This window comes from Propithecus coquereli, unplaced genomic scaffold (genome assembly GCF_000956105.1).
Source record: "Propithecus coquereli isolate 6110/MARCELLA unplaced genomic scaffold, Pcoq_1.0 Scaffold58, whole genome shotgun sequence".
Taxonomy (NCBI): Eukaryota; Metazoa; Chordata; class Mammalia; order Primates; family Indriidae; genus Propithecus; species Propithecus coquereli.
The window spans coordinates 6,982,702-7,003,020 of NW_012151729.1; the positions used below are offsets into that span (position 1 = coordinate 6,982,702).

The 20,319-nt window shown below is 43.1% G+C and overlaps 1 protein-coding gene across 1 annotated transcript in view; it reads right to left on the bottom strand.

Moving 5' to 3' along the window:
- Positions 1-20,319, bottom strand: part of SH3RF2 (SH3 domain containing ring finger 2) — a 99,760-nt gene that overhangs the window by 48,543 nt on the left and 30,898 nt on the right. The window contains exon 2 of the mRNA XM_012658245.1: positions 2,452-2,745. Within this exon, the coding sequence (XP_012513699.1) occupies positions 2,452-2,745 (294 nt within the window). The remainder of the gene's footprint in view (positions 1-2,451; positions 2,746-20,319) is intronic.

A 20,319-nucleotide genomic window follows, 5' to 3' on the forward strand; every position in this document is an offset into this window, starting at 1 on the left:
TACAATAAAGGGCATAAATCTTAGATGTAAAGCTTAAGGAATTTTTACATTTGAATATATCCATAAAACTCCCATCCAGATCAAGATATAGAACATTTCCAGTATCCAGCAGTGCTCTTTGTGCCCTTCAACCTAGCAAGAGGTAACCACTATTCTGACTTCTAGCACTATACATTCATTTTGCCTATTCTTGTACTTCATACGTATGAAGTCATACAGAACACACTGATTTTTTTACTCAATACCATATCAGGGACATCTTTCCATGTCCATACACGTTCATCAATCTAAACCTGTATATGCATCTACTAAAGACTTTCTGATTGGGCTGGGTGAGGTGGCTCATGCCTGTATTACTAGCACTTTGGGAGGCCGAAGCAGGAAGATTGCTTGAGGCCAGAAGTTGGAGACCAGCCTGAGCAAGATCAAGATGCTGTCTCTACAAAAAAATAGAAAAATTAGCCGGGTTTGGTGGAATGCACCTGTAGTCCCAGCTACTCAGGGAGCTGAGGCAGGAGGATTGCTTGAGCCCAGGAGTTTGAGGTTGCTGTGAGCTATGATGACACCTCTGCACTCTAGCCTGGGCGACAGAGAAAGACCCTGTCTCAAAAAGAAAAAAAAAAAGACCTTCTGATCTCTCTGACCTATTCCATGTGCCTCAGTAATTTGGATTAATCCAAATCTAAATTCATTATGCATTATATCTTTTCTTAGCTTCCTCTTACACATTCGCAATTACACATTTATAGGTTTGTATTTATACATTTATAGGTTATTACAAATTCACAATTACACGTTTAGAGGCTGTTATTTCTTTAATGACTGTCCACCCTATCAGACCACAAGCTCCACATGTGCAGGGCCTGTGTCTGTTTTATCTCTGTTGTTCCTAGCACCTAACACACTGATTCCCTTTAGTAGTCATCCAATAAATATTTCTTGAATGCATGCATGCATGAACAAATACATGAACATTTGAATAAACTGTACAATTTACTGAGATAGAAAACATCAGGAAAAGGGCAGCTTCAGGAGGGAAGATCTTCAGTTTAATTTGGACGTGCTCAGTTTAGGAAGACCATGAGATTTCCTAATGAGGTCTTAGCATTCTACAGCCTTCTAGAATGGATCAAATCCTCTCTTCTGGTTTCTTTGTCATAATTTCTCATTTATGAGTGTGTTTCTTCTTCACAGGCTGCCAGCTCTGTGAAAGTAAGGACAATGACTCATTATTTTATCCCCAGTAGCCAGCTTGGCGCATGGATGGGCACAAGGGATGAATGACCATGGGGAGTAAGTGTCCCAGTTTGCAAATTCCCAGAGAGGGTCAGAGAAGCAGATAATGCTTCCTGCTTGCTTATGTCTTCCTCTAGCTATGTCCCCAGAGCTCAGTGTCTAAGGCCTGGCACAAAGTAAATACTCAATAAATGTTTGCAGAATTGAATTGACCTTCCTTTAACTGTAGTCTAAGTCTAAACTTTGCTGTTCAGGCTATAGAATGACCTTCCTTAGGAGGGTCACTCAGACAGTGAGATTATCTACTTTGAAGGAAGCTGAAGTAAATGTCATTTTTGGTAGTGGTAGAATAAAAATATTTTACAAAACAAAGATTTATGGTAGCAGTGCCACTTTTTGTACTTATAGCTGATCTACTTATAAGGTAAAGAATGAAAATAACTCCAACGTTGGTTTCTATGAGAGAATTTGAATGTTTAAGGAATAGCAAATACTGAATGCAGAGAGTTAAAGTAGCCTAGACTTTAGGGGACTTGTCGTTACTTATGAATGGTGAAGGCCATCCGATGGAAAAGAGACGCAGAAAATATCGTAGGGCAAATGATGTGTTTGGAAAATATACCTTGTAAGAGGTTATTTGTGTATAGAGGTATGATTATATTATTGTATATGTTTGGAGTGTTTTGAATGCTATGTTTAAAACAAAATAGAATACTGTAAAGGAGTAGAATCAGGTGGCCATAACTTGGTCAGCAAGAATACTCTTACACATACATGACAAAGAGGCAGCAGCTGCAGTTTTGCAAAGCATGTTATCAAACAGTTTGTAATTTTCTGCCCACGTATCTGTTACTCCCATTACTCTGCTAGGACAGAAGGGAATAACTTGTTCATGCTCTATCCTTAGCACCTGCAAATAGTAAGTGCTGAAAAGTGATTGTAGAATGAATAAATGAATGTGTGCATATGTATTTTTGTAATTGCAATGGAAAAGGCTTAAGGACTTCTATCAAACTCTTCTTAGATTTTTCTAGAGATTTCACTCCCATGTAGTTTGAATTATATACACACATTACAATATATGCACCCATTCGCACATACACACACATACACATATACATTTATATATAAAACATATATAATTTTTAAAAAATCAGCAAATATTAAACAAATGACTCCGGGTTCTGCCATAGTCTCTAGGTGGTCCCCAGAGACCTTGGCGGCTGACCAGAATCTTACCTTGAGGAAAGTTAGGCAATCGTGGTTTTCACTCTTGCCCTTGTCTCGTAGGTCGAAGTTGTAGAGGGCCCTGCAGAGTGGGGGTGGCGGGGGCAGCTGCTTGATGACTTCCACGGAGCTGGCTGGAAAGGTCCCACTGACGCCATTGATCTCCCCCTGGTACCAATTCTCATCAATCTGTCTCCTGAGGAGGATCACATCTCCCTTATTAAACCTCAGGTCACCAGGATTCTGCCCTCTGTAGTTGCATAAGGCCTTGGCTCGAGGCACCTGTGGCAACACAGAACAATAAAGTATGTATTTAGCTTAGAGGCTGGAGGGGCAGAAGGTATAATATTAATAACTAATTACGGAGCACTTCCCATGTGCTAAGTGTGTGTGTGCGTCATCTCATTTAATCTAAGTAGCCCTTCAAGATAGACATGCATTATCCCCATTTATAAGATAGGGCGACTGAGGCACAGAGTGGTAGTAACTTGCGTGAAGTGACACAGCTGGGGAGTGGCAGTTATGAGCTCTAACCTCAGGCTACCTTATTCTAGAGCCCTTGTTTTTTTTTTTTTTAATTTTAAAATATTAAGGGGGTAAAATGTTCTGTTACACGGATACCTTTTATAATGCTTAAGTCGGGGCATTTAGTGTGCCCATCACTCGAATAGTGTTCACTGTGCCCAATAGGTAAGTTTTTACCCACCCGCCGCCCCGCTTTTTGATTTCCAAGGACCTTTACATCTCTTTGTGCCTGTGTGTGCCCATTGATTAGTACAGTCCTTGCTCTTAATCACTATGCCGGGAAGAGGGTTTTGAACTTGACTCCACAACCATGTGAACTCGAGTGAGTCAGTGACTCTTCCTGGTTTGAATTCTGGCTATACCTCTTGCCACCTGTATGATCGTGGTCAAGCTATTTAATCTTTGTTTAACTGTATTCATTATAAAATGGGGTATTGATAGAATGCCTACCTCATTAGGGCTGTCGTGAGGAATAAATTATATTTATAATGCATTTAGCATCTTGCCTAGCACATAGTATGTGCTCAATAAAGGGCATCCCTTATTCTCATCATTTATAATGGAGGGCTGGTGATATCTACCTACTCCTCAGTGTGGAGGGGAGGGAAATTGAGGTGAAAACCATCTGAAAATAGAAAGTGCTATATGAGAGTGGTGCAACATAATTTGTCTTCAGCCATCTGTAGAAAGCGTAAACCTCCTGAGTGTTTGGATCATTAAGAAGCTCAACTGAGACAAAGAAACAATTAATCAGAAATCAATCATCGGTTAAAAAAATAGCTCAGGAATCATCATTTGTCAAATCAGTTGTCTGTCTTAATAATTATTTCAGTTAAATGCATTTTTTTTCTAATTGAAACTGGTTTCTCCACACAGAAATGGCCTCACTCTGGTTTTGCTTAAAGTCAACCTGGCAAACTGAAACTTCTAACAGCTTAGGTTTAATAGAAAGCCGTTTAGTCACCTGGAATTGTATTTTATTTTGTGCTTTTCTGGGCAGTGGGGTACAGTAGTCCTTTTGCACTGTGGCAATCTTGCTATTCTTAATGGAGTGTAGGGGGGCATTAATTCATGTCTTTAAGAATCTCCCAAGCCTGCAATGTTCATTTGAAAAAGAATTCCAAGCAGCTCAGGGCTAGAGACAAGACCTGACATCACTTTGCTGATGGGATGGTAGAGCTGCTCTTTTCTGCTGGTCCCTGGAGGAGTCAGGAGAGCCCAGGAATTAGAAAACCATAGGAACACAGCTCATCCCCAAGAAACTGGGGGACAAGTGAGCAAAGACGTGTGTACCAGGGGGGTTAACACAGTGTTGTGGAAATAAACAGGAAATCGGTGGAATAAATTATGATACACCCACACAATGAAAAACTCTGCAGTCATTAAAATTGATGACGTTGATCTATAATTAATAACACCGAGCATTACTGATAATATACTGTTAAGTGTAATAGAAGAGGTTAAGAACAGTTATGTAGACTAGATTTTCATCATAAATTCACGTGTATATTTTTACTTGGGGGAAAGGCTTCATGACTGTACACCACCACTTTGGGAGTGCTCGTTTCTAAGAGGTGAGATTTTTGAATATTAAAAATTTTTTCCCTAAGTGCTTAGCTGTGTTTTCTGACTTTTCTACAATGAAATAATTGTATCGCTTATCAAAACCACTTAGTGAGGAGAAAGTGAATGAAGCTGGGGGATGAGGAGTGAAAGGTATGGGAGGAATGTAGGGAGAAAATAAGCCAAGCTGAGTATGATAAACAAACCATGCAGCTACCATTTTGGGGGAAGATGTTCCTTACCTGAAAAATAAGCAGATAGAAGCAGGATAAGAGCAGAGGATTTCTGGGAATGTCCCAAATCTGCTAGAGTCCTAGGGTAGGGTACATTAGGGAACAATAGTTGTCCCTCCATATTCCTTCTCCCCACTTGTCCATTTTGTAATACAAACCACGTTTTTCTGGATATATGACTACCTGGAATACTGGTCACATTTTCCAGCCTCCCTGGCAGCTAAGTTCTGGCCAGTGGGGTGTAAGCAACCTTTAGGAAGGATCGGTACTGAGAGAGACTGATTTTCTTTTCTCTCCTCCATCTTTGCCATGTGGAACGCGGATATGGGTCCCGGAGCTCCGGCTGCCACCCTGAATAATGGGGACGAGGGCCACACCTAAACGGGGAGGGCAGGAGCCTGGCTGCAGAGCTGCCACACCCGTCCTGGACCGTGTCACTTCCAGACTTCTGTCTGAGAGTGAAATAAACTTCCATCTTGCTTAATGCATTGTTCTTTCAGATTCATGAAAAGAAAAGAAGAAAAAAAGAATCCAAGACTCTTTGGCTTTGCATAATAATGAGAATATCAACAGCTAATATTTATGGAGTGTTTCTTCCCATGTACCAGTTACTGTGTTAAGCACTATAGTATATATTTTATTTAATTCTCACAACAACCTCTGAGGTGTGTATTAGTTCGAATTCCAATTTTCAGATTAGAAAACTGGGAATCGGAGAAGTTAAGAGTTGCCACGTTCACAAAGCTAGAAAGTGGTGGATTTAGGATTCGAACTTAAGTCTATCCTCAAGCCTAAGCACTGGTAAGCTTGTGTTTTTCAAAACGAAGTCTGTGGTTTGCCTGCATCAGAATCCTGGGAGATGCTAAAAATGCAGCCCCTGAACCCCATCCCTGATCTGTTTGATCAGAATCTCTCAGGGTGGGAGTCAAGAAGCTACATTGTTATCAGACTCCCTCACCCTCCAAGTTTGCTGCTACTAGTCGGAACTATAACTTAGTATAACTCAAATGGGGGCAATGAATGGAGTTTTGATGTAGGCTTTGTAAATTGCTAACCTGCTTTCTTGTTTTTTTTTCCTGTAAGATATTTCCAGTGCAACTGGCTTACATATTTTTAATGATTACCGAGAGAGCCTATTAAACTACAATTGCAGAAAATGCTGAAATTCCTTTGAAGATGCCTAAACTCTGAAACCTTGAGATAGTTCTAATTGCTTGACTATTTTCATCTTTTTTTCATGTCCCCTCAACATAAGTAAATATTGTGGAAGTGAATTATAATTATTTTTAACATGAAGACCCTCTTCATCTCCTTTCTTTTCGTTTTGGATCACCCCTGGTATTCTCAGTTCTACATTCATACTTATAGAAGACATTGGTTTCCCCGGCGCAAAGGGGTGGAGGGAGGCCGGAAGGGAGAGACTGAATGACTCTGAAGAGGAAATCAACATTTACTGGGGTTCTGCCAGGCCACAGAAATTTTTCTTACGTTATTGCACTACTGCACTTTGCCTGTATTATCTCATTCATGTGATCTCAAAACCCTATGAAGTAGGTAGTAGTGCCCTATTATATCGAGGAGGAAACAGAAGTTCTAAGATGATAGATGTCACCAGACAAGGTCACACAGCCAGTGTATGGCCGACTCAGGATTGGCTGAAGCTTGTTTGACCTGAAAGCCCTGATGCTCATACCACCCTCATTGTCTGCCATTCAGCTGAAGTCACCTCGTATGTTTTTCCATCATAAAACTCATTTGGGGCTCTGTTTTGTAATCAGAATCTGAATAGAGTGTGAATGCAATTTGCTTGCTGCCGGCTGCACAGGCATGAATTATTGAACTGCAGAGCACTCACATAAAAGTTAAGCACCTGAAGAGACTCGGCTGGTTGATTCCATCCTGTCCTCCACTGTTCTCTCAAGGGACAATGATTCCAAGTTCCACATCAGCTCTCACCTGCTGTATCATTGGTGACAGCTTTTATCACCCATAATCGTTTTCTGTGTCTACAGGTGCAGGGGCGAGGCGGGTATGGGGATAGAGCACGTGTGGGTCTCACGGTCAGGTCGTCACCAAGCTCTTCTTCCTTGTGCGTGCCTAAAAGCCTTTCCTTTCTGAGATTCAGAAGCTCAAAACGTCGATGCTCCTATAATTTGTCTATTCCATTTGTCTCCTCAGTGGGATCTGAGGACCACAAGAGCCATGATTTGGGTAGAGAATAGAACCCAGAAACAAGGACAGGAGGATACTTCAGTAGTAAAGTTATGTTCTTGCTTTGCCAAGCATCCCCTTCTCTGAGGAACTACCTGTTCTCTCTCCATCTTCTTTTTCTTTTTTTACTTTTTTTTTTTTTTTAAGACTGGTCAAGTGCAGTAGTAAGAAGGCAGGAAAGTATTAGAACAAGGAGTTCAATCTGTAACTGACTGTGAACAATCTAGTGAGATAACTCACTACCTTGGAACCAGCCTCTCTTCATCTTCTGATGGGCAGGGCATTCGCTCTGGCCACACCACACATGCAAGGGGATGTGACCCTGGCTGGCCAGTTAGGGTACCCAAATGCCCCAGCACGGTGACCAGTACAGGGCAGACATGTGCCTCAACCAGGGCCAATTGGTATCTTCCGTGAGGTTTGATATATAGATGCTGAGAAAGAATCTTTATCACTTTTGTATCATGAGCCTTCGGGTTTTGGGCCTTGGCCCCTCGGTGCAATGTAGTGTAGTCCAATATTGGGCAATAATATTGGTGATATTTCCCAACCAGTAGGCACACCTTCCTGAGGGAAGCTGCAAAAGGCAGCAGAACTAGAGATGCAGCAAGCTGGAGCGGTAATTAGATAGCTAGAGCCTGGACAATAACATCTGAATCCTTAGATTTAGCTGTGCCTGAAGGTTACTCTCAAATGAGATCATATCCCTAATTTATTATTTATTACTTAAACTACTTGGAGTTATTTTCTGACATTTGACGCTGGACAAGTCCTGATGAATACATATTCAAAATCCAGAAACAATTAAACCCCATGACAATAAAATATCCAAATAGTAGAATTCAGAAATAGCAAGAGGTCCAGCTGCCAGTGAGCCCTGAGCTTATGTCCAATTTTAAAAAATGAAGCGTGTGTGGATTGACAACAGCGTAAGAGAAAAGGCACCCAAGTGGAGCAGAATCACCCACCGTGACACACAAGAGGGAAGAGCTGGAATGAGAACTCTACCTGCTACTGTGCAATGAGATCTTTGCCACACACTAGTGACACTTCCCACCAGTTTGGAAAAGGATTGGCCTGGTTCTCTCTACTCCTGGCATTGAGTGGGACCAAAATGAACATGCTGAGCTAACAGTTTACCTCCCTGAGCTGGTCAGGAGATCACCCATCACTGGAGAATGGAGCCCCAGACCCAAAACCATCCTGGCCTTTGACTCAAGTCATTCCCCAGACTAAATTCTCTGTAGCTGGAGAATTCAGGATTTGTGTGTGAAGCCCCTCTGTTTCTCTATCTCTGAGATAACCTGCCTGGATACAGTAGGTGTTTAATAAATGCTTGATGAATGAATGATCAAGAAAAATCCAGGAGTTGCTGTTCCTGGAGAAAAAGGATGCATGCAAGGTTAATAAATATGGCTGATAATAATTATTTGAAAGCAGATCTCTTTGCATGAACTGGAAAAGAAAAAAAGATCATTTTGGTCATGTTTTCCAAATTGCCACCAATTTGCATGATTTGCTGTTATATACATACACAAAAAGGTTCCATACCCAAGCTCAGGAAACACTGAGTTAAACAAAGTCACATAGGTTTCCCTGCAGACTGGCTTCTCAGAAGCTTTGCTCTGACACTGTGATTTGTGTATTTGCACCCCGGACCACTTTGCAGGATTAGCAGACGTGCCTTGGAAACGCTGAATAAGGAAAACAGGACTTCCCCAGTGATTTCGCTCTACTGGTGAGGTAAGGAGTCAACAAATCATCCTGTATCCTAACTTTCCAGTTGCTGCTGAACCAACTGAGCCACCCTGCCTCCCTCCCTCATGGCGATAATCCTTTTGGAACAGACTTGTTGGGGGCAATGGAGTATACATTCGACAGTGCTGGTTGGCCTTGTGCATGTTTTCTCTTCTCTGGTGAGGACGGAGACCCTCCCCACCACCGGCCTCCACACCTTGCTCTCTAAATAAGAGGATCATATCCATCTGGCTTTGGCAAATCCCACATTATCCGCTCTTTGGGTGCTTGAGATCAGCAGAAAGCTCACGGTACTGTGATCTTCCCAAGTGGAAATCCCTGAATCTGTGCATTCAGATTGATGAAACACTGTATGTGAGTTTCGTTTTGTTTCTTTTCTTTTTGTAGAGAATTTTACTTGTTCAAGGGAGGTACTAGGGTATAATAGTTAAGAACACTTATGCGAGAGTCAAGTAGGCTGTTGGTTTACATTCTGGCTTTTGTAACTTTGGCCAAATCATTTAGCTTCTCTGATCCTTAATTTGGATTATCCACAAATTGGGGCTAACTGGTACACTAAACTCATTAAGTCTGGGTTATCCAAACCCTCTATATTCCAACAAAAGTTTTGGCTCTTGGCCTGGGAGATAACCTCTAAGGCCTTGGAATGTCTTGCTTGATCAGAGAGACTGTATCTACCAGGGGGCCTTGGGTCACACCAGATTGCCTAATCTAATACTGTGATTTACAGTGGGGGCCATCGGCCAAGCAGTAAGAGCTTGACCTCTGGAGGGGCTGGAGACTAAGGGCAGCCACACGGGTGGGTTAGTCGTGCTTACGTGACCAGCCCTAATAAAATCCCTGGACACCAAGCCTCGGTGAGCTTCCCTGGCTGGCAATACTTCATGTGTGCTGCCACGCCTTGCTGTTGAGAAAATAAGCACCATCTGCATGGCCCCACTGGGAGAGGACAACTGGAAGCTTTATGGAAGCTCCTGGACTCTGCCCTATACGTGCCCTTTTCCACTGCTGACTTTAATCTGTATTCTTCCCCTGGAATAAACCACACCTGTGAGTATAACAGCTTTGCTGGGTTCTGTGAGCCCTTCTAGTGAATCAGTGAATCTGAGGATGGTCTTGGGACCCCTGAACATACTTCCTCATGGGTTTGTTGAGAGGAATAACGAGAAAAACCATGTGGTATTTAGTAGAATGTCTGGCAAATAATAAGTGCTCAATAACTGAGGATGCTCAGGAGAGAGAAGGAGTAAGCTTGCTGTTACACCTTCTGGCCTGACTTCCCAGCTTGACTTGTCATTCATTCATTATTTTATTTTAACAAATACTTTTTTGAGTGCCAGCTAGGCCAGGTATGTACAAGACCCTTCATGGAGCTTACAATCTAGTTGGGAAAACAGAGATCAAACCTACAGACATACAAATAAATTATATATATTGCAAGTTGGAGTAAATGTTATGAAGGAAAAGACCAAGGAGGTGAGGGGCCCTGAGTGATGGGAAGGAAGCCAACAAAAGGAAGATTCTTATTACTGGCCCTGTACCTATCTCTAAAATTCTATTCTGTTCTGTGACTTTTGTCATGTGCCTCTCTCTCTCTTTGGTTATCTCCCCTCAGTCTTTCGTTTTGGGCTTTCTTCTTCTAGTCCTCGGTGGGTTGCTGAGACATCACTGACTACCTTTTCCTCTTCACCTAACTCCTGACACTTTGAGTCAGCGAGCAGGACATTCCTCCCTTCCTCATTCAAGCAAATATTACCCAAACACCCAGGATTTGCCAGCCTTTTCCTCCTGGTCCCTCTTGCCTCCTTCCTGAGTTCCAGCGGTCCTGTTGCAGGACGAAGGGGAAGGCAGCAGGAGTTTACACGATGTGGGTGGAGAAAGAGTGCCTTTTCAGGGCTGCCATTAGCATACCTTCCTTTTTCCCCTGCAAACATTTCTCTGAGATTGCTTTGGGGTGATCTCATTTCCCCAGCATAGGAGTTAATCCCAGATGTGTCCAGAGCCATATCCCTGGCTCCAAACATAAGCTGGTTCTCAAGAAATGAGCTTGGGATTGCTTTTGAAATGGGCAGGGTGCCAAGTCCCCGAGACGTTCATTGGGATAGCACTGAACTCCCCAGGGAACCAAAGCGTTTCTGTCACCACGTCTCCCTCCAGGAGGGCACAGGGCACCCGTGGAGAAGGGAGGGAGGTGCGTGGGAGCCCGCAGGACAAGGGAAAGCGCTGTCTCATGGGCCTGGGAGGCGGATCTGCTCCCTTCCACTACCCCCTTTTTCAGAGGGAGCGTTTCCAACAGGTGTGGTACTTCGGGGATGAGCTTTTTTCCATATGGTTTGAGAAACGGAGCCAAATCTACCATGGGGAGTAAGAAAAAAATGAGTCAAATGACCCCCACCCCACCACTCCCTCTCCCTTGGCTTAAGGGGAAAACAAAACTCTGGTCACCCCATTCTGGCTTTCTCCTCTGGGTTGTTTTCTCTCCTTCACCTCTGCGTGGGGGGTTTGGGAGCTGAAGGGGGAATGACTAATGACAGCATGACCTAGGCAAACAGCAGGGCATTTCCGATAGTAGGGCCAGCCAGGCCGGGGGTGGAGGTGGCCCCTAGATGTGATTCACAACTTGCACACCGTGTCCTCGGTTGAGATGTTCAGCCTCTCTGGGCTTCAATTTCCTTAACTGCAAAGTGAAGAAGGTGATTTTTACCATTACCTAACGGCTCCAACGATAACAGAGCTTTTGAAGGTGTGTCATTAAAGCTCCAAGAGTATCTTTAAAATACTTCAGAAACAAAGGCGATAGATGAGATGAAATGAAGTTGGCACAATGTTGATAACTGTTGAAACTTGAGTCACAGGTAGAAGGTAGCTCATTACACTCTTCTCTTTACTTTTGTGTGTGGTCCTACTTAGAATTGCCAGCGCGGCAAAGGTGCCGGGAGCCTGACAGGCTATTGTGGAAGGAATACAGTGACTGGCAAATACTTCCAGCACCTTGGGGAAAATGACCTTGCAGAGGGGAGCTGGAGTGGCAGGGCCTGGCCTCTACTGTCAAAGAGCTGCGTCTTTGATTTCAAACGGTTTACTGCTTAATTAGTCTGCATCCTTTGAGACTTGCATGTGTGTGTGTATGTGTGTGCCTATTTATATTTATTTGTGATTTAATTGGGTGATACCAGAGGAAAAAGTCTGGCACGACCCCTGTTGGAGCCACAAAGCCCCGAGAAGTTAGAATTCTTCCCTCTCAGTTCAGCTGAAGCCAAGATATTTCACCATCAGGACTTTCTGCAAATCATCAGTTTGTCTGCCTCTTTCAAATCAAAATTCAGGGCATTCTTCCCATTTGTATCAAATGGAATAGACATGACCTTGGAAAAGAAGCACTCTGCCTACCTATAGACCTGGACATGGCTGTGCATCAGACAGATGCTAAAGGCCCACGTGCCATCTGTCCTATGGGCATGGGGTCATTTCTTTCAGTGGAAAGGCTGAATTGAGGGAAATCCCTGAAAATCTCCAAGAAATGGAAAACATCACTGATGATTAAGCTATCAAAGTATTCTAGCAGTTATTCACAATTACTTTTCACTCTGAGACAGAACCAATAGTCTTCCTTAGGAATAGGAGATACTGCTGAATATGTAGACCTCTTTTTCCATAAGGTAGCATCCAGATAGGTGCCGGTATCTTTGGCATTGTCCTCTAGGTCCTCTGCATCTTTGTCTTCAGAAAGCCTTTCCTGCCTCCTGCCCCCAAGGCTGGGTTGGATCTCCCTTTATTATGAGCCGTTGCACCCTGTACTTGCTGTATCACAGCACTCATCACCCTGCATTGTAATTGCTGGTTTACTTGGTTGTCTGCACACTGGATTGTGAGCTCCGTAGCAGCAGGCCCTATGACTTGATTTTTTTTGATACAGGGTCTCACTCTGTTGCCTGGGCTAGAGTACAGTGGCGTCATCATAGCTCACTACAACCTCCAACTCCTGGGCTCAAGCGATCTTCCTACCTTGGCCTTCCAGAATGTTAGGATTACAGGCGTGAGCCACCATACCCAGCCCCTATGACTTATTTATCCTTATACCCCCTACATCTTGCAAAGCGAGGCCATCCACTCATTCATTCAATAAAAATGCACTGAGTGCCTACAATAAATAAGACAGACACCATCTCTGCCTTTATGGGACTTACATTCTAGAGGCACACAATAAGCACTCATTTATTTGTTAGACAAATGAATGAGTGAGTATTAAGTCACACCATGCCACTTCAACCCAACCTAAACTTTGATATTTTGTCAACGCTACTCCTGACAAAGAACTCCAACATACCCAACTAGTTATTTCCCCAAGATTGGGGAGTATCCAGGCATGCTAGCCAAAGGTAAATATAGTACTTTTCTAGGCCATCCTTTAAAAAGGCTCCATTATTTAGAACATGCCTTGAGCTACATCTATATCCCAGCTTTTCCAGCGAGTACTTGCCTTGGAGACTCCTGCTTGCTGAAGACATTTCCTTTCCCACACGCCCTCTGCACTAAGTGTATAATCTCCACTGCAGGCAGCCACGATGAGTGACAAAAAGCGCCAGCTGGCAGCTCCAGCAAAGGGATCAGGAGAGAGCAAGGAGGTATCTTTTTCTGCCTATTCAGAACATTGAAACCCAATTTATCACTGGTCTCATGGGCCAAAGAAAGCCGCTCTCGGCAGCTGTTGATCTGGGAGGCTCCAACCTCATTTCCATGAGCTGGGTGTCATCGACACTGCTCTGGCCTGTCTGGGAATGGATTGGCATGAAAGAGTGGCCCTCTTGCTCTTGTCCCTAATGGCTGGCTTTGGGCGGGCCTGTTTCAAATGGCAGAAAGAGTAACATGGTTACTCTTTCAAAAATTGTGCCAAAGTCTATTTTGTTTTTTGTTGTGGGTGGACACTATTTAATAACTACTGCCCAGACTTCCTACTCATCTCATGACTTTAACCCTCACTCAGTGGTATGCAGGTAAATCAGCTCTCAAAAACAAAATAAACACACAAATAAAAAAACAAAAACTAAAACCGAAAAAAGGCTCTGGTTGGTAACATTTGCAAATTTCCGTAGTGTAAATACTCCTAGCTTGGCTGAAAGTGAAGTTGGGAAGAGATGTGCACGATTGCCTCTCCCAGGAGCTGCTAGAAGCTGGTTCCAGCACACCACCACAGAGCTCCCTGTCTAACTCTCACTCCAGAGTGAAAGATTGCTCCAGGCTAACACCATTGCCTTTCTACAACTGGGATTTCAGAATACGGTGTGCAAAATGCTTTTGCATCTGCTATGGCATTGGGCTCTCATCACAACATTGTGTGGTATTTTTATGCTTATCTGGTGGAGGAAGAAACCGAGGCACGAGAAGACATAACTTGGCTCAGCTCATGCAGCTGGGATTTACACCACTCTTATCTATTTCTCCAATCTCGTCTCTGGCAATTCTCTTCTCACGCTGCCCACTGCAGCCAAACTGAACATCTTTCTGTACTACCAATGCCTCATGCTCCTCTCAGCTCTTAAGTTCTTCCCAGAATATTCTCTCTACACGCCACTCTCTCTCTCTCCTGCCCAATTGCTTCTTGTCCTTTAGGTCTCAGCTTAAACATCACGTCCCTGAATGTCCAGGTCAGGGTCAGGGATGTTTTTAAGACATGCTTTTAAGATACTCTCTAGTACTCCCATCACGGTATTTGTCCAATGGAATGGAAGTCGCTTGTTTATTTACCTGCCTCCTCCACCAGACTGCAAATTTTGTGAGGGCAGAAACTTTTAAACTAGCTCCCCATCCATCTCAGTGTCTAGCACAGTGTCTGGCCCAATAAGTATTTTTAGAACAGATGAATCCACAAATAATGGTCTCCTAATTCCAGATTTTCCATCCTATCTCCAGATTTTCCATCCTATCTCCTACCAGAGCCCTCACATATCCATTTCCTTATAGATGGGTTTTCAGGAACCGGGAGAGGCTGCTGCTGGAATGCTTAGCCAGCCAGACTTTGCCATGGGCTGCTTGCAGGTGCTCTCCCCTTCTGTCGCAACAGGGCTCCTCTGGGCTTTGCAAAGTGTCACTGAAGCAAGCTGAGAAACCTGTTTGGTGTGCTGTGAGATGCGCTCATTACACACATGCCAACACAAAGACACAGTCGGGAAGAAGCCTCCAGAAGTACCTGCACTTGACGAAAGGATGCATGTTTGGGAATATCCAGGAACCAGCATGTCCTATAATAATTGCAAGACTGAGCCTTATGGATTAGCTCTGATTCCCTCAATTTCCTTCCGAGGAGGCTAGGAAAGGAGCAGGGCTGCCTGCACGCTCGGGAGCTGCTGACCTTTTATCACGGCAGAATCTCATACATACCTGAGGTGCTCGTGCAAATACCTAATCATCTTCTGTAAACACAGACACTGCCACTTAAAATAGACAGGACTGGAGTCTGGCACAGATTAGGTACTTCCCTTATATTGCCTGAGCCTGCCCAGTAATACAGACTTCAGGGTGTTCATCTTTGCTCTTGAGCACATATGAGAAAAAATAATTTAACAATTGTCAGAGGGTCCGATGATACCTCTAGAAGCATTGCTGTCCAATAAAACTCTGCCGTGGTGGAAACGCGCTATTCTGTGCTGTCTAATACGACAGTCATTGCCCACCTGTGCTCACTGGGTACTTGCCATGTGGCGGTGAGACTGAGAAACTGAATTTCAAATTTTATTTACTTTTAATTATTTAAATTTGAACAACCACATGTGGCTAGTGGCTACTATAGTGGACAGCACAGCTCTAGATCTAACTATCAGTTACAAGAAATATGAAGCTGAAGAACATATAAAATGACACCACAGGGACGCAATAGGAAACATTCAGAAAGCGAGAAACTACAAGACAAATGATCCCATCCCTCTAATAAATATATTGCACGGAATCAAAGAAGAGGAGGAACAGGTGTGGAGGAACCTAGAGATTAAGAGATTTAGGGGGCGTATCAACCAGCTGCAGTGTAGGGACCTCAGTAGATACTGATTCAAACAAACAAATTATTAAAAAATTATGAGACAATTGGGAAATTTTGAACATTGGATATTTGATATCAAGGAGTTTTTAGATGTGATAATGGTATTGACGTTATGTTAAAAAAACAGAATCTGTATCTTTGAAGATACCTGCTGAAGTGTTTGCAGATGAAAGAGTGTGAAGTGTGGGCTTTGCCTCAATTTAATCTAGTAGGGGGAGAAAGCGAATGGGGTATGGGTGAAATAAGATTGGCTTTATGTTGATAATTGTGGAAGCTGGGTGATGTGTACATAGGGATTCATTATTATTATTTTCTCTATTTTTTATATTTAGAACTTTTTGTAATAAAAGGTTTTTAAAATTCATCAGAGGAATACTAATGTTCGTGAGAGGATAAGCCAACAGGCGCCTTCCTTCTTGAATGTTGTGAGCTTAAAATTTCACATTAAAAAGCAATTTGGGGCCGGGCGCGGTGGCTCATGCCTGTAATCCTAGCTCTCTGGGAGGCCGAGGCGGGTGGATTGTTTGAGCTCAGGAGTTCGAAACCAGCCTGAGCAAGAGCGAGACCCCGTCTCTACTAAAATTAGAAAGAAATTAATCGGACAACTAAAAATACATAGAAAAAATTCGCCGGGCATGGTGGTGCATGCATGCTGTAGTCCCAGCTACTCAGGAGGCTGAGGCAGGAGGATCGCTTGAGCCCAGGAGTTTGAGGTTGCTGTGAGCTAGGCTGATGCCACGGCACTCTAGCCCGGGCAACAGAGTGAGACTCTGTCTCAAAAAAAAAAAAAAAAAAAAAGCAATTTGGGTTCATTGGTCAAGATTTAAACTATCTGTTCCCTTTGTCCCACAAATCCTAAAAATCCCAGTTTCGGGAATTTCTCCTGCAGACATATGCTAGAATCTATATAAAAGTTTGTAGAATGCAGGATCATTTATAATAATGAAGAATTGGAAATAGCCTCAATGTCCTTCTGGCATGAATTGGTTAAATACATGATGTCAAGTAATTCTTGTGGAATGCTAAGCAGTTTGAGGGAGAATGAGATACACTGGTATGGATGGCCATTGGAAAGATCTATGATATAGTCTCAGGTTAAAAAGAAAAACAAATTGGAAAAAAATGCATACTATGACCCAATGTGCATATGTATATTGGTATATAAACACAGATTAAAGCCTGGAAAAACAAGCACCTCATTGATTGGGGAGGGGAGAAGCTCACAACTACTAAAATGAGTCTGAGTTGCTGTATTAACTGTGTCTGTCAATTAGCTATAACTCTTGCCATCTATCACCATGAATAATCAATAGCTGATTGATTATCGGGAAACCTGGCCTTTTCCCCCAAAAGAAAATGAACGTGGTCTCTGGGGCTGAAATGTTTCATCCAGTACAAACTGTTCATCCCTCCCTCCAAACTGCAGAGGATTTGGGGAGTTTCTTTATATCGTGATAATGGCTAACAGTGACTGGGCATTACCCTGAGCCGAGCATTGTGCTATTTATTGTCTCTGTCACCTCATGGGCTCTGGAGTCAAACTTAGATTCTCCCACTTGCTGGCTGTGTGACTTTGGACTAGTTACTCCAGATCAGTTTCCTCATATATAAAATGGAAGAAATAACAGTACCTATCTCATGGTTACGAGAATTCAGTGAGTAACGCGTATGAGGTGCCTGGTAGATATAAGTCCTCAATAAAGGTTGGCTGTCAATATTTTCTCACTTTACTCTTCCAACAATCCCTATGAGGTAAATACTGTTATTCGTCCATTTGACAGATGAGGAAACTGAGTCTTAGAGACAGTGGTCTGCTGGAGCCAGCTTAGAGCCAATTGTTAAATTTTCCCGAGTTTTTCAAGTTTGCTGACATCATGTTGCTAGTTTGAAAGTGGCGATGCTGGGAGTATTTATGTCAGGATAATGAATGAACATATTATATTTCCCTCAGAGAGCCAGTTGTTAAACACTTACCAGCACACCACTGCTCAAAGCAGTTAAGTAACCTGTTGAAGGCCCCATGGCTGGTAAGTGGCCCAGCCTGGTTTTGGCCAATTCCAAAGGTCATGTGTGGATATGTATAGATATGTTTTGTTTGAATAAATCCCTGTTTAAAAGTAACTCTTATTTCCTAGACAGGCTCTTTAACATCATTCGCTAGAGCAGTGATTCTCAAACTGTAAGGTGCACGGGGGAATCACCTGGAGAGCTTGTTGAAATGTAGATGACTGGGCCCCACTCCCAGAGTTTCTTATGCAGGGTGGGGCCCAAGCATTTGCATTTCTAACCAGTTCCCAGGCGACGCTGATATTGCTGGTGTAGGGACACACTTTGGGAACTACTGTTTTAGTGCAAAATCTGAAGCTTTGTGCTATACACCTTGTCGTAATTTTATTTAGGGCCATGGCTCTGCCAGTTCTTTTCTGACAGAATTTAGATTCTAGGCCCTGTGTTTTCCACAGGAGACCCTTGCGGTAGGATATCTGTGTTCCCAGCAGTCTGAACATGGGAAAACAGGAACCCAATCTGGGTGCCTCCCTCTCCAATTGGCCCCCATTTAGCTCTGGCGGCCATCCCAGGAGCCTGCGCCTCTCCCCACACGCAGCAGGAGGCAAATGAAAAAAGAAACATTTCAAAGTCTATCTTTAAAACCTGGCAGAAAGCTGCCCTATAATTACCCTAAGTGAACTAGTTACAACTTCTCTCATATTGATGTAGGATTATTATGAGATTGCTCACATAGTCCTGTGGAATTCAACTAATGAATTTAGAGGTTGGTTTTTCTTTTTTATAATAATAATAATAATAAAAAAAAAAACTCTTCTCTTCTAACTACCTCCTGCCCTCTGAATATTATAGAAAACAAAACCAGGAAGGAAAATGAGGTAAACCCTGAATTAATGTTCCTAATCAGAACATGTTTATTTATTGAAATGATTGCTGCTTTTAGAAGCACAACTTTTCAAGACTAGTTTTCTAACTTAAATATCTCAGTTTTTGGCAAACCCTTAGATGGGGGGCAGCGTGGGGAAAGCAGGAGGGCATGAAAATATGCATAAAAACTCACCCTGTGCACATTGCTGCAAAGGAATCTAGAAAAGCTAGAATGGGGAGGTGGCCATCCCAGTTTTGCGCAGATTAAACGTGTCCTCTGCAACTGTGTTCTATGAATGTACCGGGCCAGTGCTGTAGAAGGAGATAGACCAGGCCAATGGACTTTGGTGGCCACTTCTATAACCTCGAGTTCGGGAGATAGAAAAGGCACCCTGGCTAACAATGGACCAAGGGCTTATGCCATTTGGACTGGCTTTGATTCAGGGAATCAGGGAATGTGATTCTGGGAACACGAATTTTTGTAGACAATTAGAATCGCAGTTTCTTGAGAGTAGAAACCAAATCTTACAAATCTTTCTAGCCCCACATTCCTGAGCACAGAATTAGTGTTTAATCAACTCAACACATGCTTATGAATGACAGTGTTATTGTGGAAAGAGCAAGAGCTTTAGAGTCAGCGAGGTGCATTCAAATCCCAGCTGTATCGCCTACTCTCTGTATGACCTCAAGCAAGTCATTTAACCTCTGTGACGCTCAATTTCCTCATCCGTAAAATGGCCATTAGTCAGTCAACAAAATTTACTGAGTGTCTGTGTGTGCCAACACTGTTCTGAACATGGGGCTACATTGGGGGACAGTCAGCTTTTCTGTCCTCAAGGCGTATATGTATGTGACACTAGAGCCTATCTCAAGCTGCCTCTCAGGAACGCTAAATATGGGCTAAAGGTTAGACTACCCGGGTTCAAATCCTGCCTCTACCACTAACTAGCTCTGATATCTCAGCAAGTTAATGGCAAAAGAACCAGCAATATGGGGATGCTGTAAGATCCCCACCACATATTCATAGGTACCTCTGTGTATATTTGTAAACAGCATCTTTTTGGGCACATGAGTTACATAAAGAGGCACTCGTGGGCTGATATGGTCCTATTTCAGAGCTTGGTAAGCAGAGGCCGAATTCAACCTACAGAGTAACTCCTTGGCTGTGTTCCTTGTACAAATATATGTAAAGCCCCTAGAACTGTGCCTGGCACGTACTAGCTTTTATTACTGTAGGTATGTGATGAGAATTAATGTAAGCAAGGCATCAATAGTATATAGTCAGTGTTCAGAAACTATTAGTTCCCTTCCTGTTAGTCTATAGAAAAATTGTAAGCATATATATCAAAACAAAGTGGATGTGATGAGCAACCACTAGCTTACCTTGTTTTTCATTTTGTTATAGCACTTGCAGGAGGTAGCCTGGCCTGAGAAAAAGAGCTCCAGACCAGGAAGAAGAAGACATGGGCTCAGCTCACCCATTGCTTGGCCTCTGCCCAGGTGACCTTGACAAAGCCTCAGTTTTCTCAACTGCCAATCAGATGAGGGTATGGGCTGGCCTGGCTCATGTGCTGGTATTATTACATGAATGCATTTCACAGTAATAATGCCTGACCTTGCCTAGTGTGCTTATACACAAACAGGGGTATGATCCTGGCT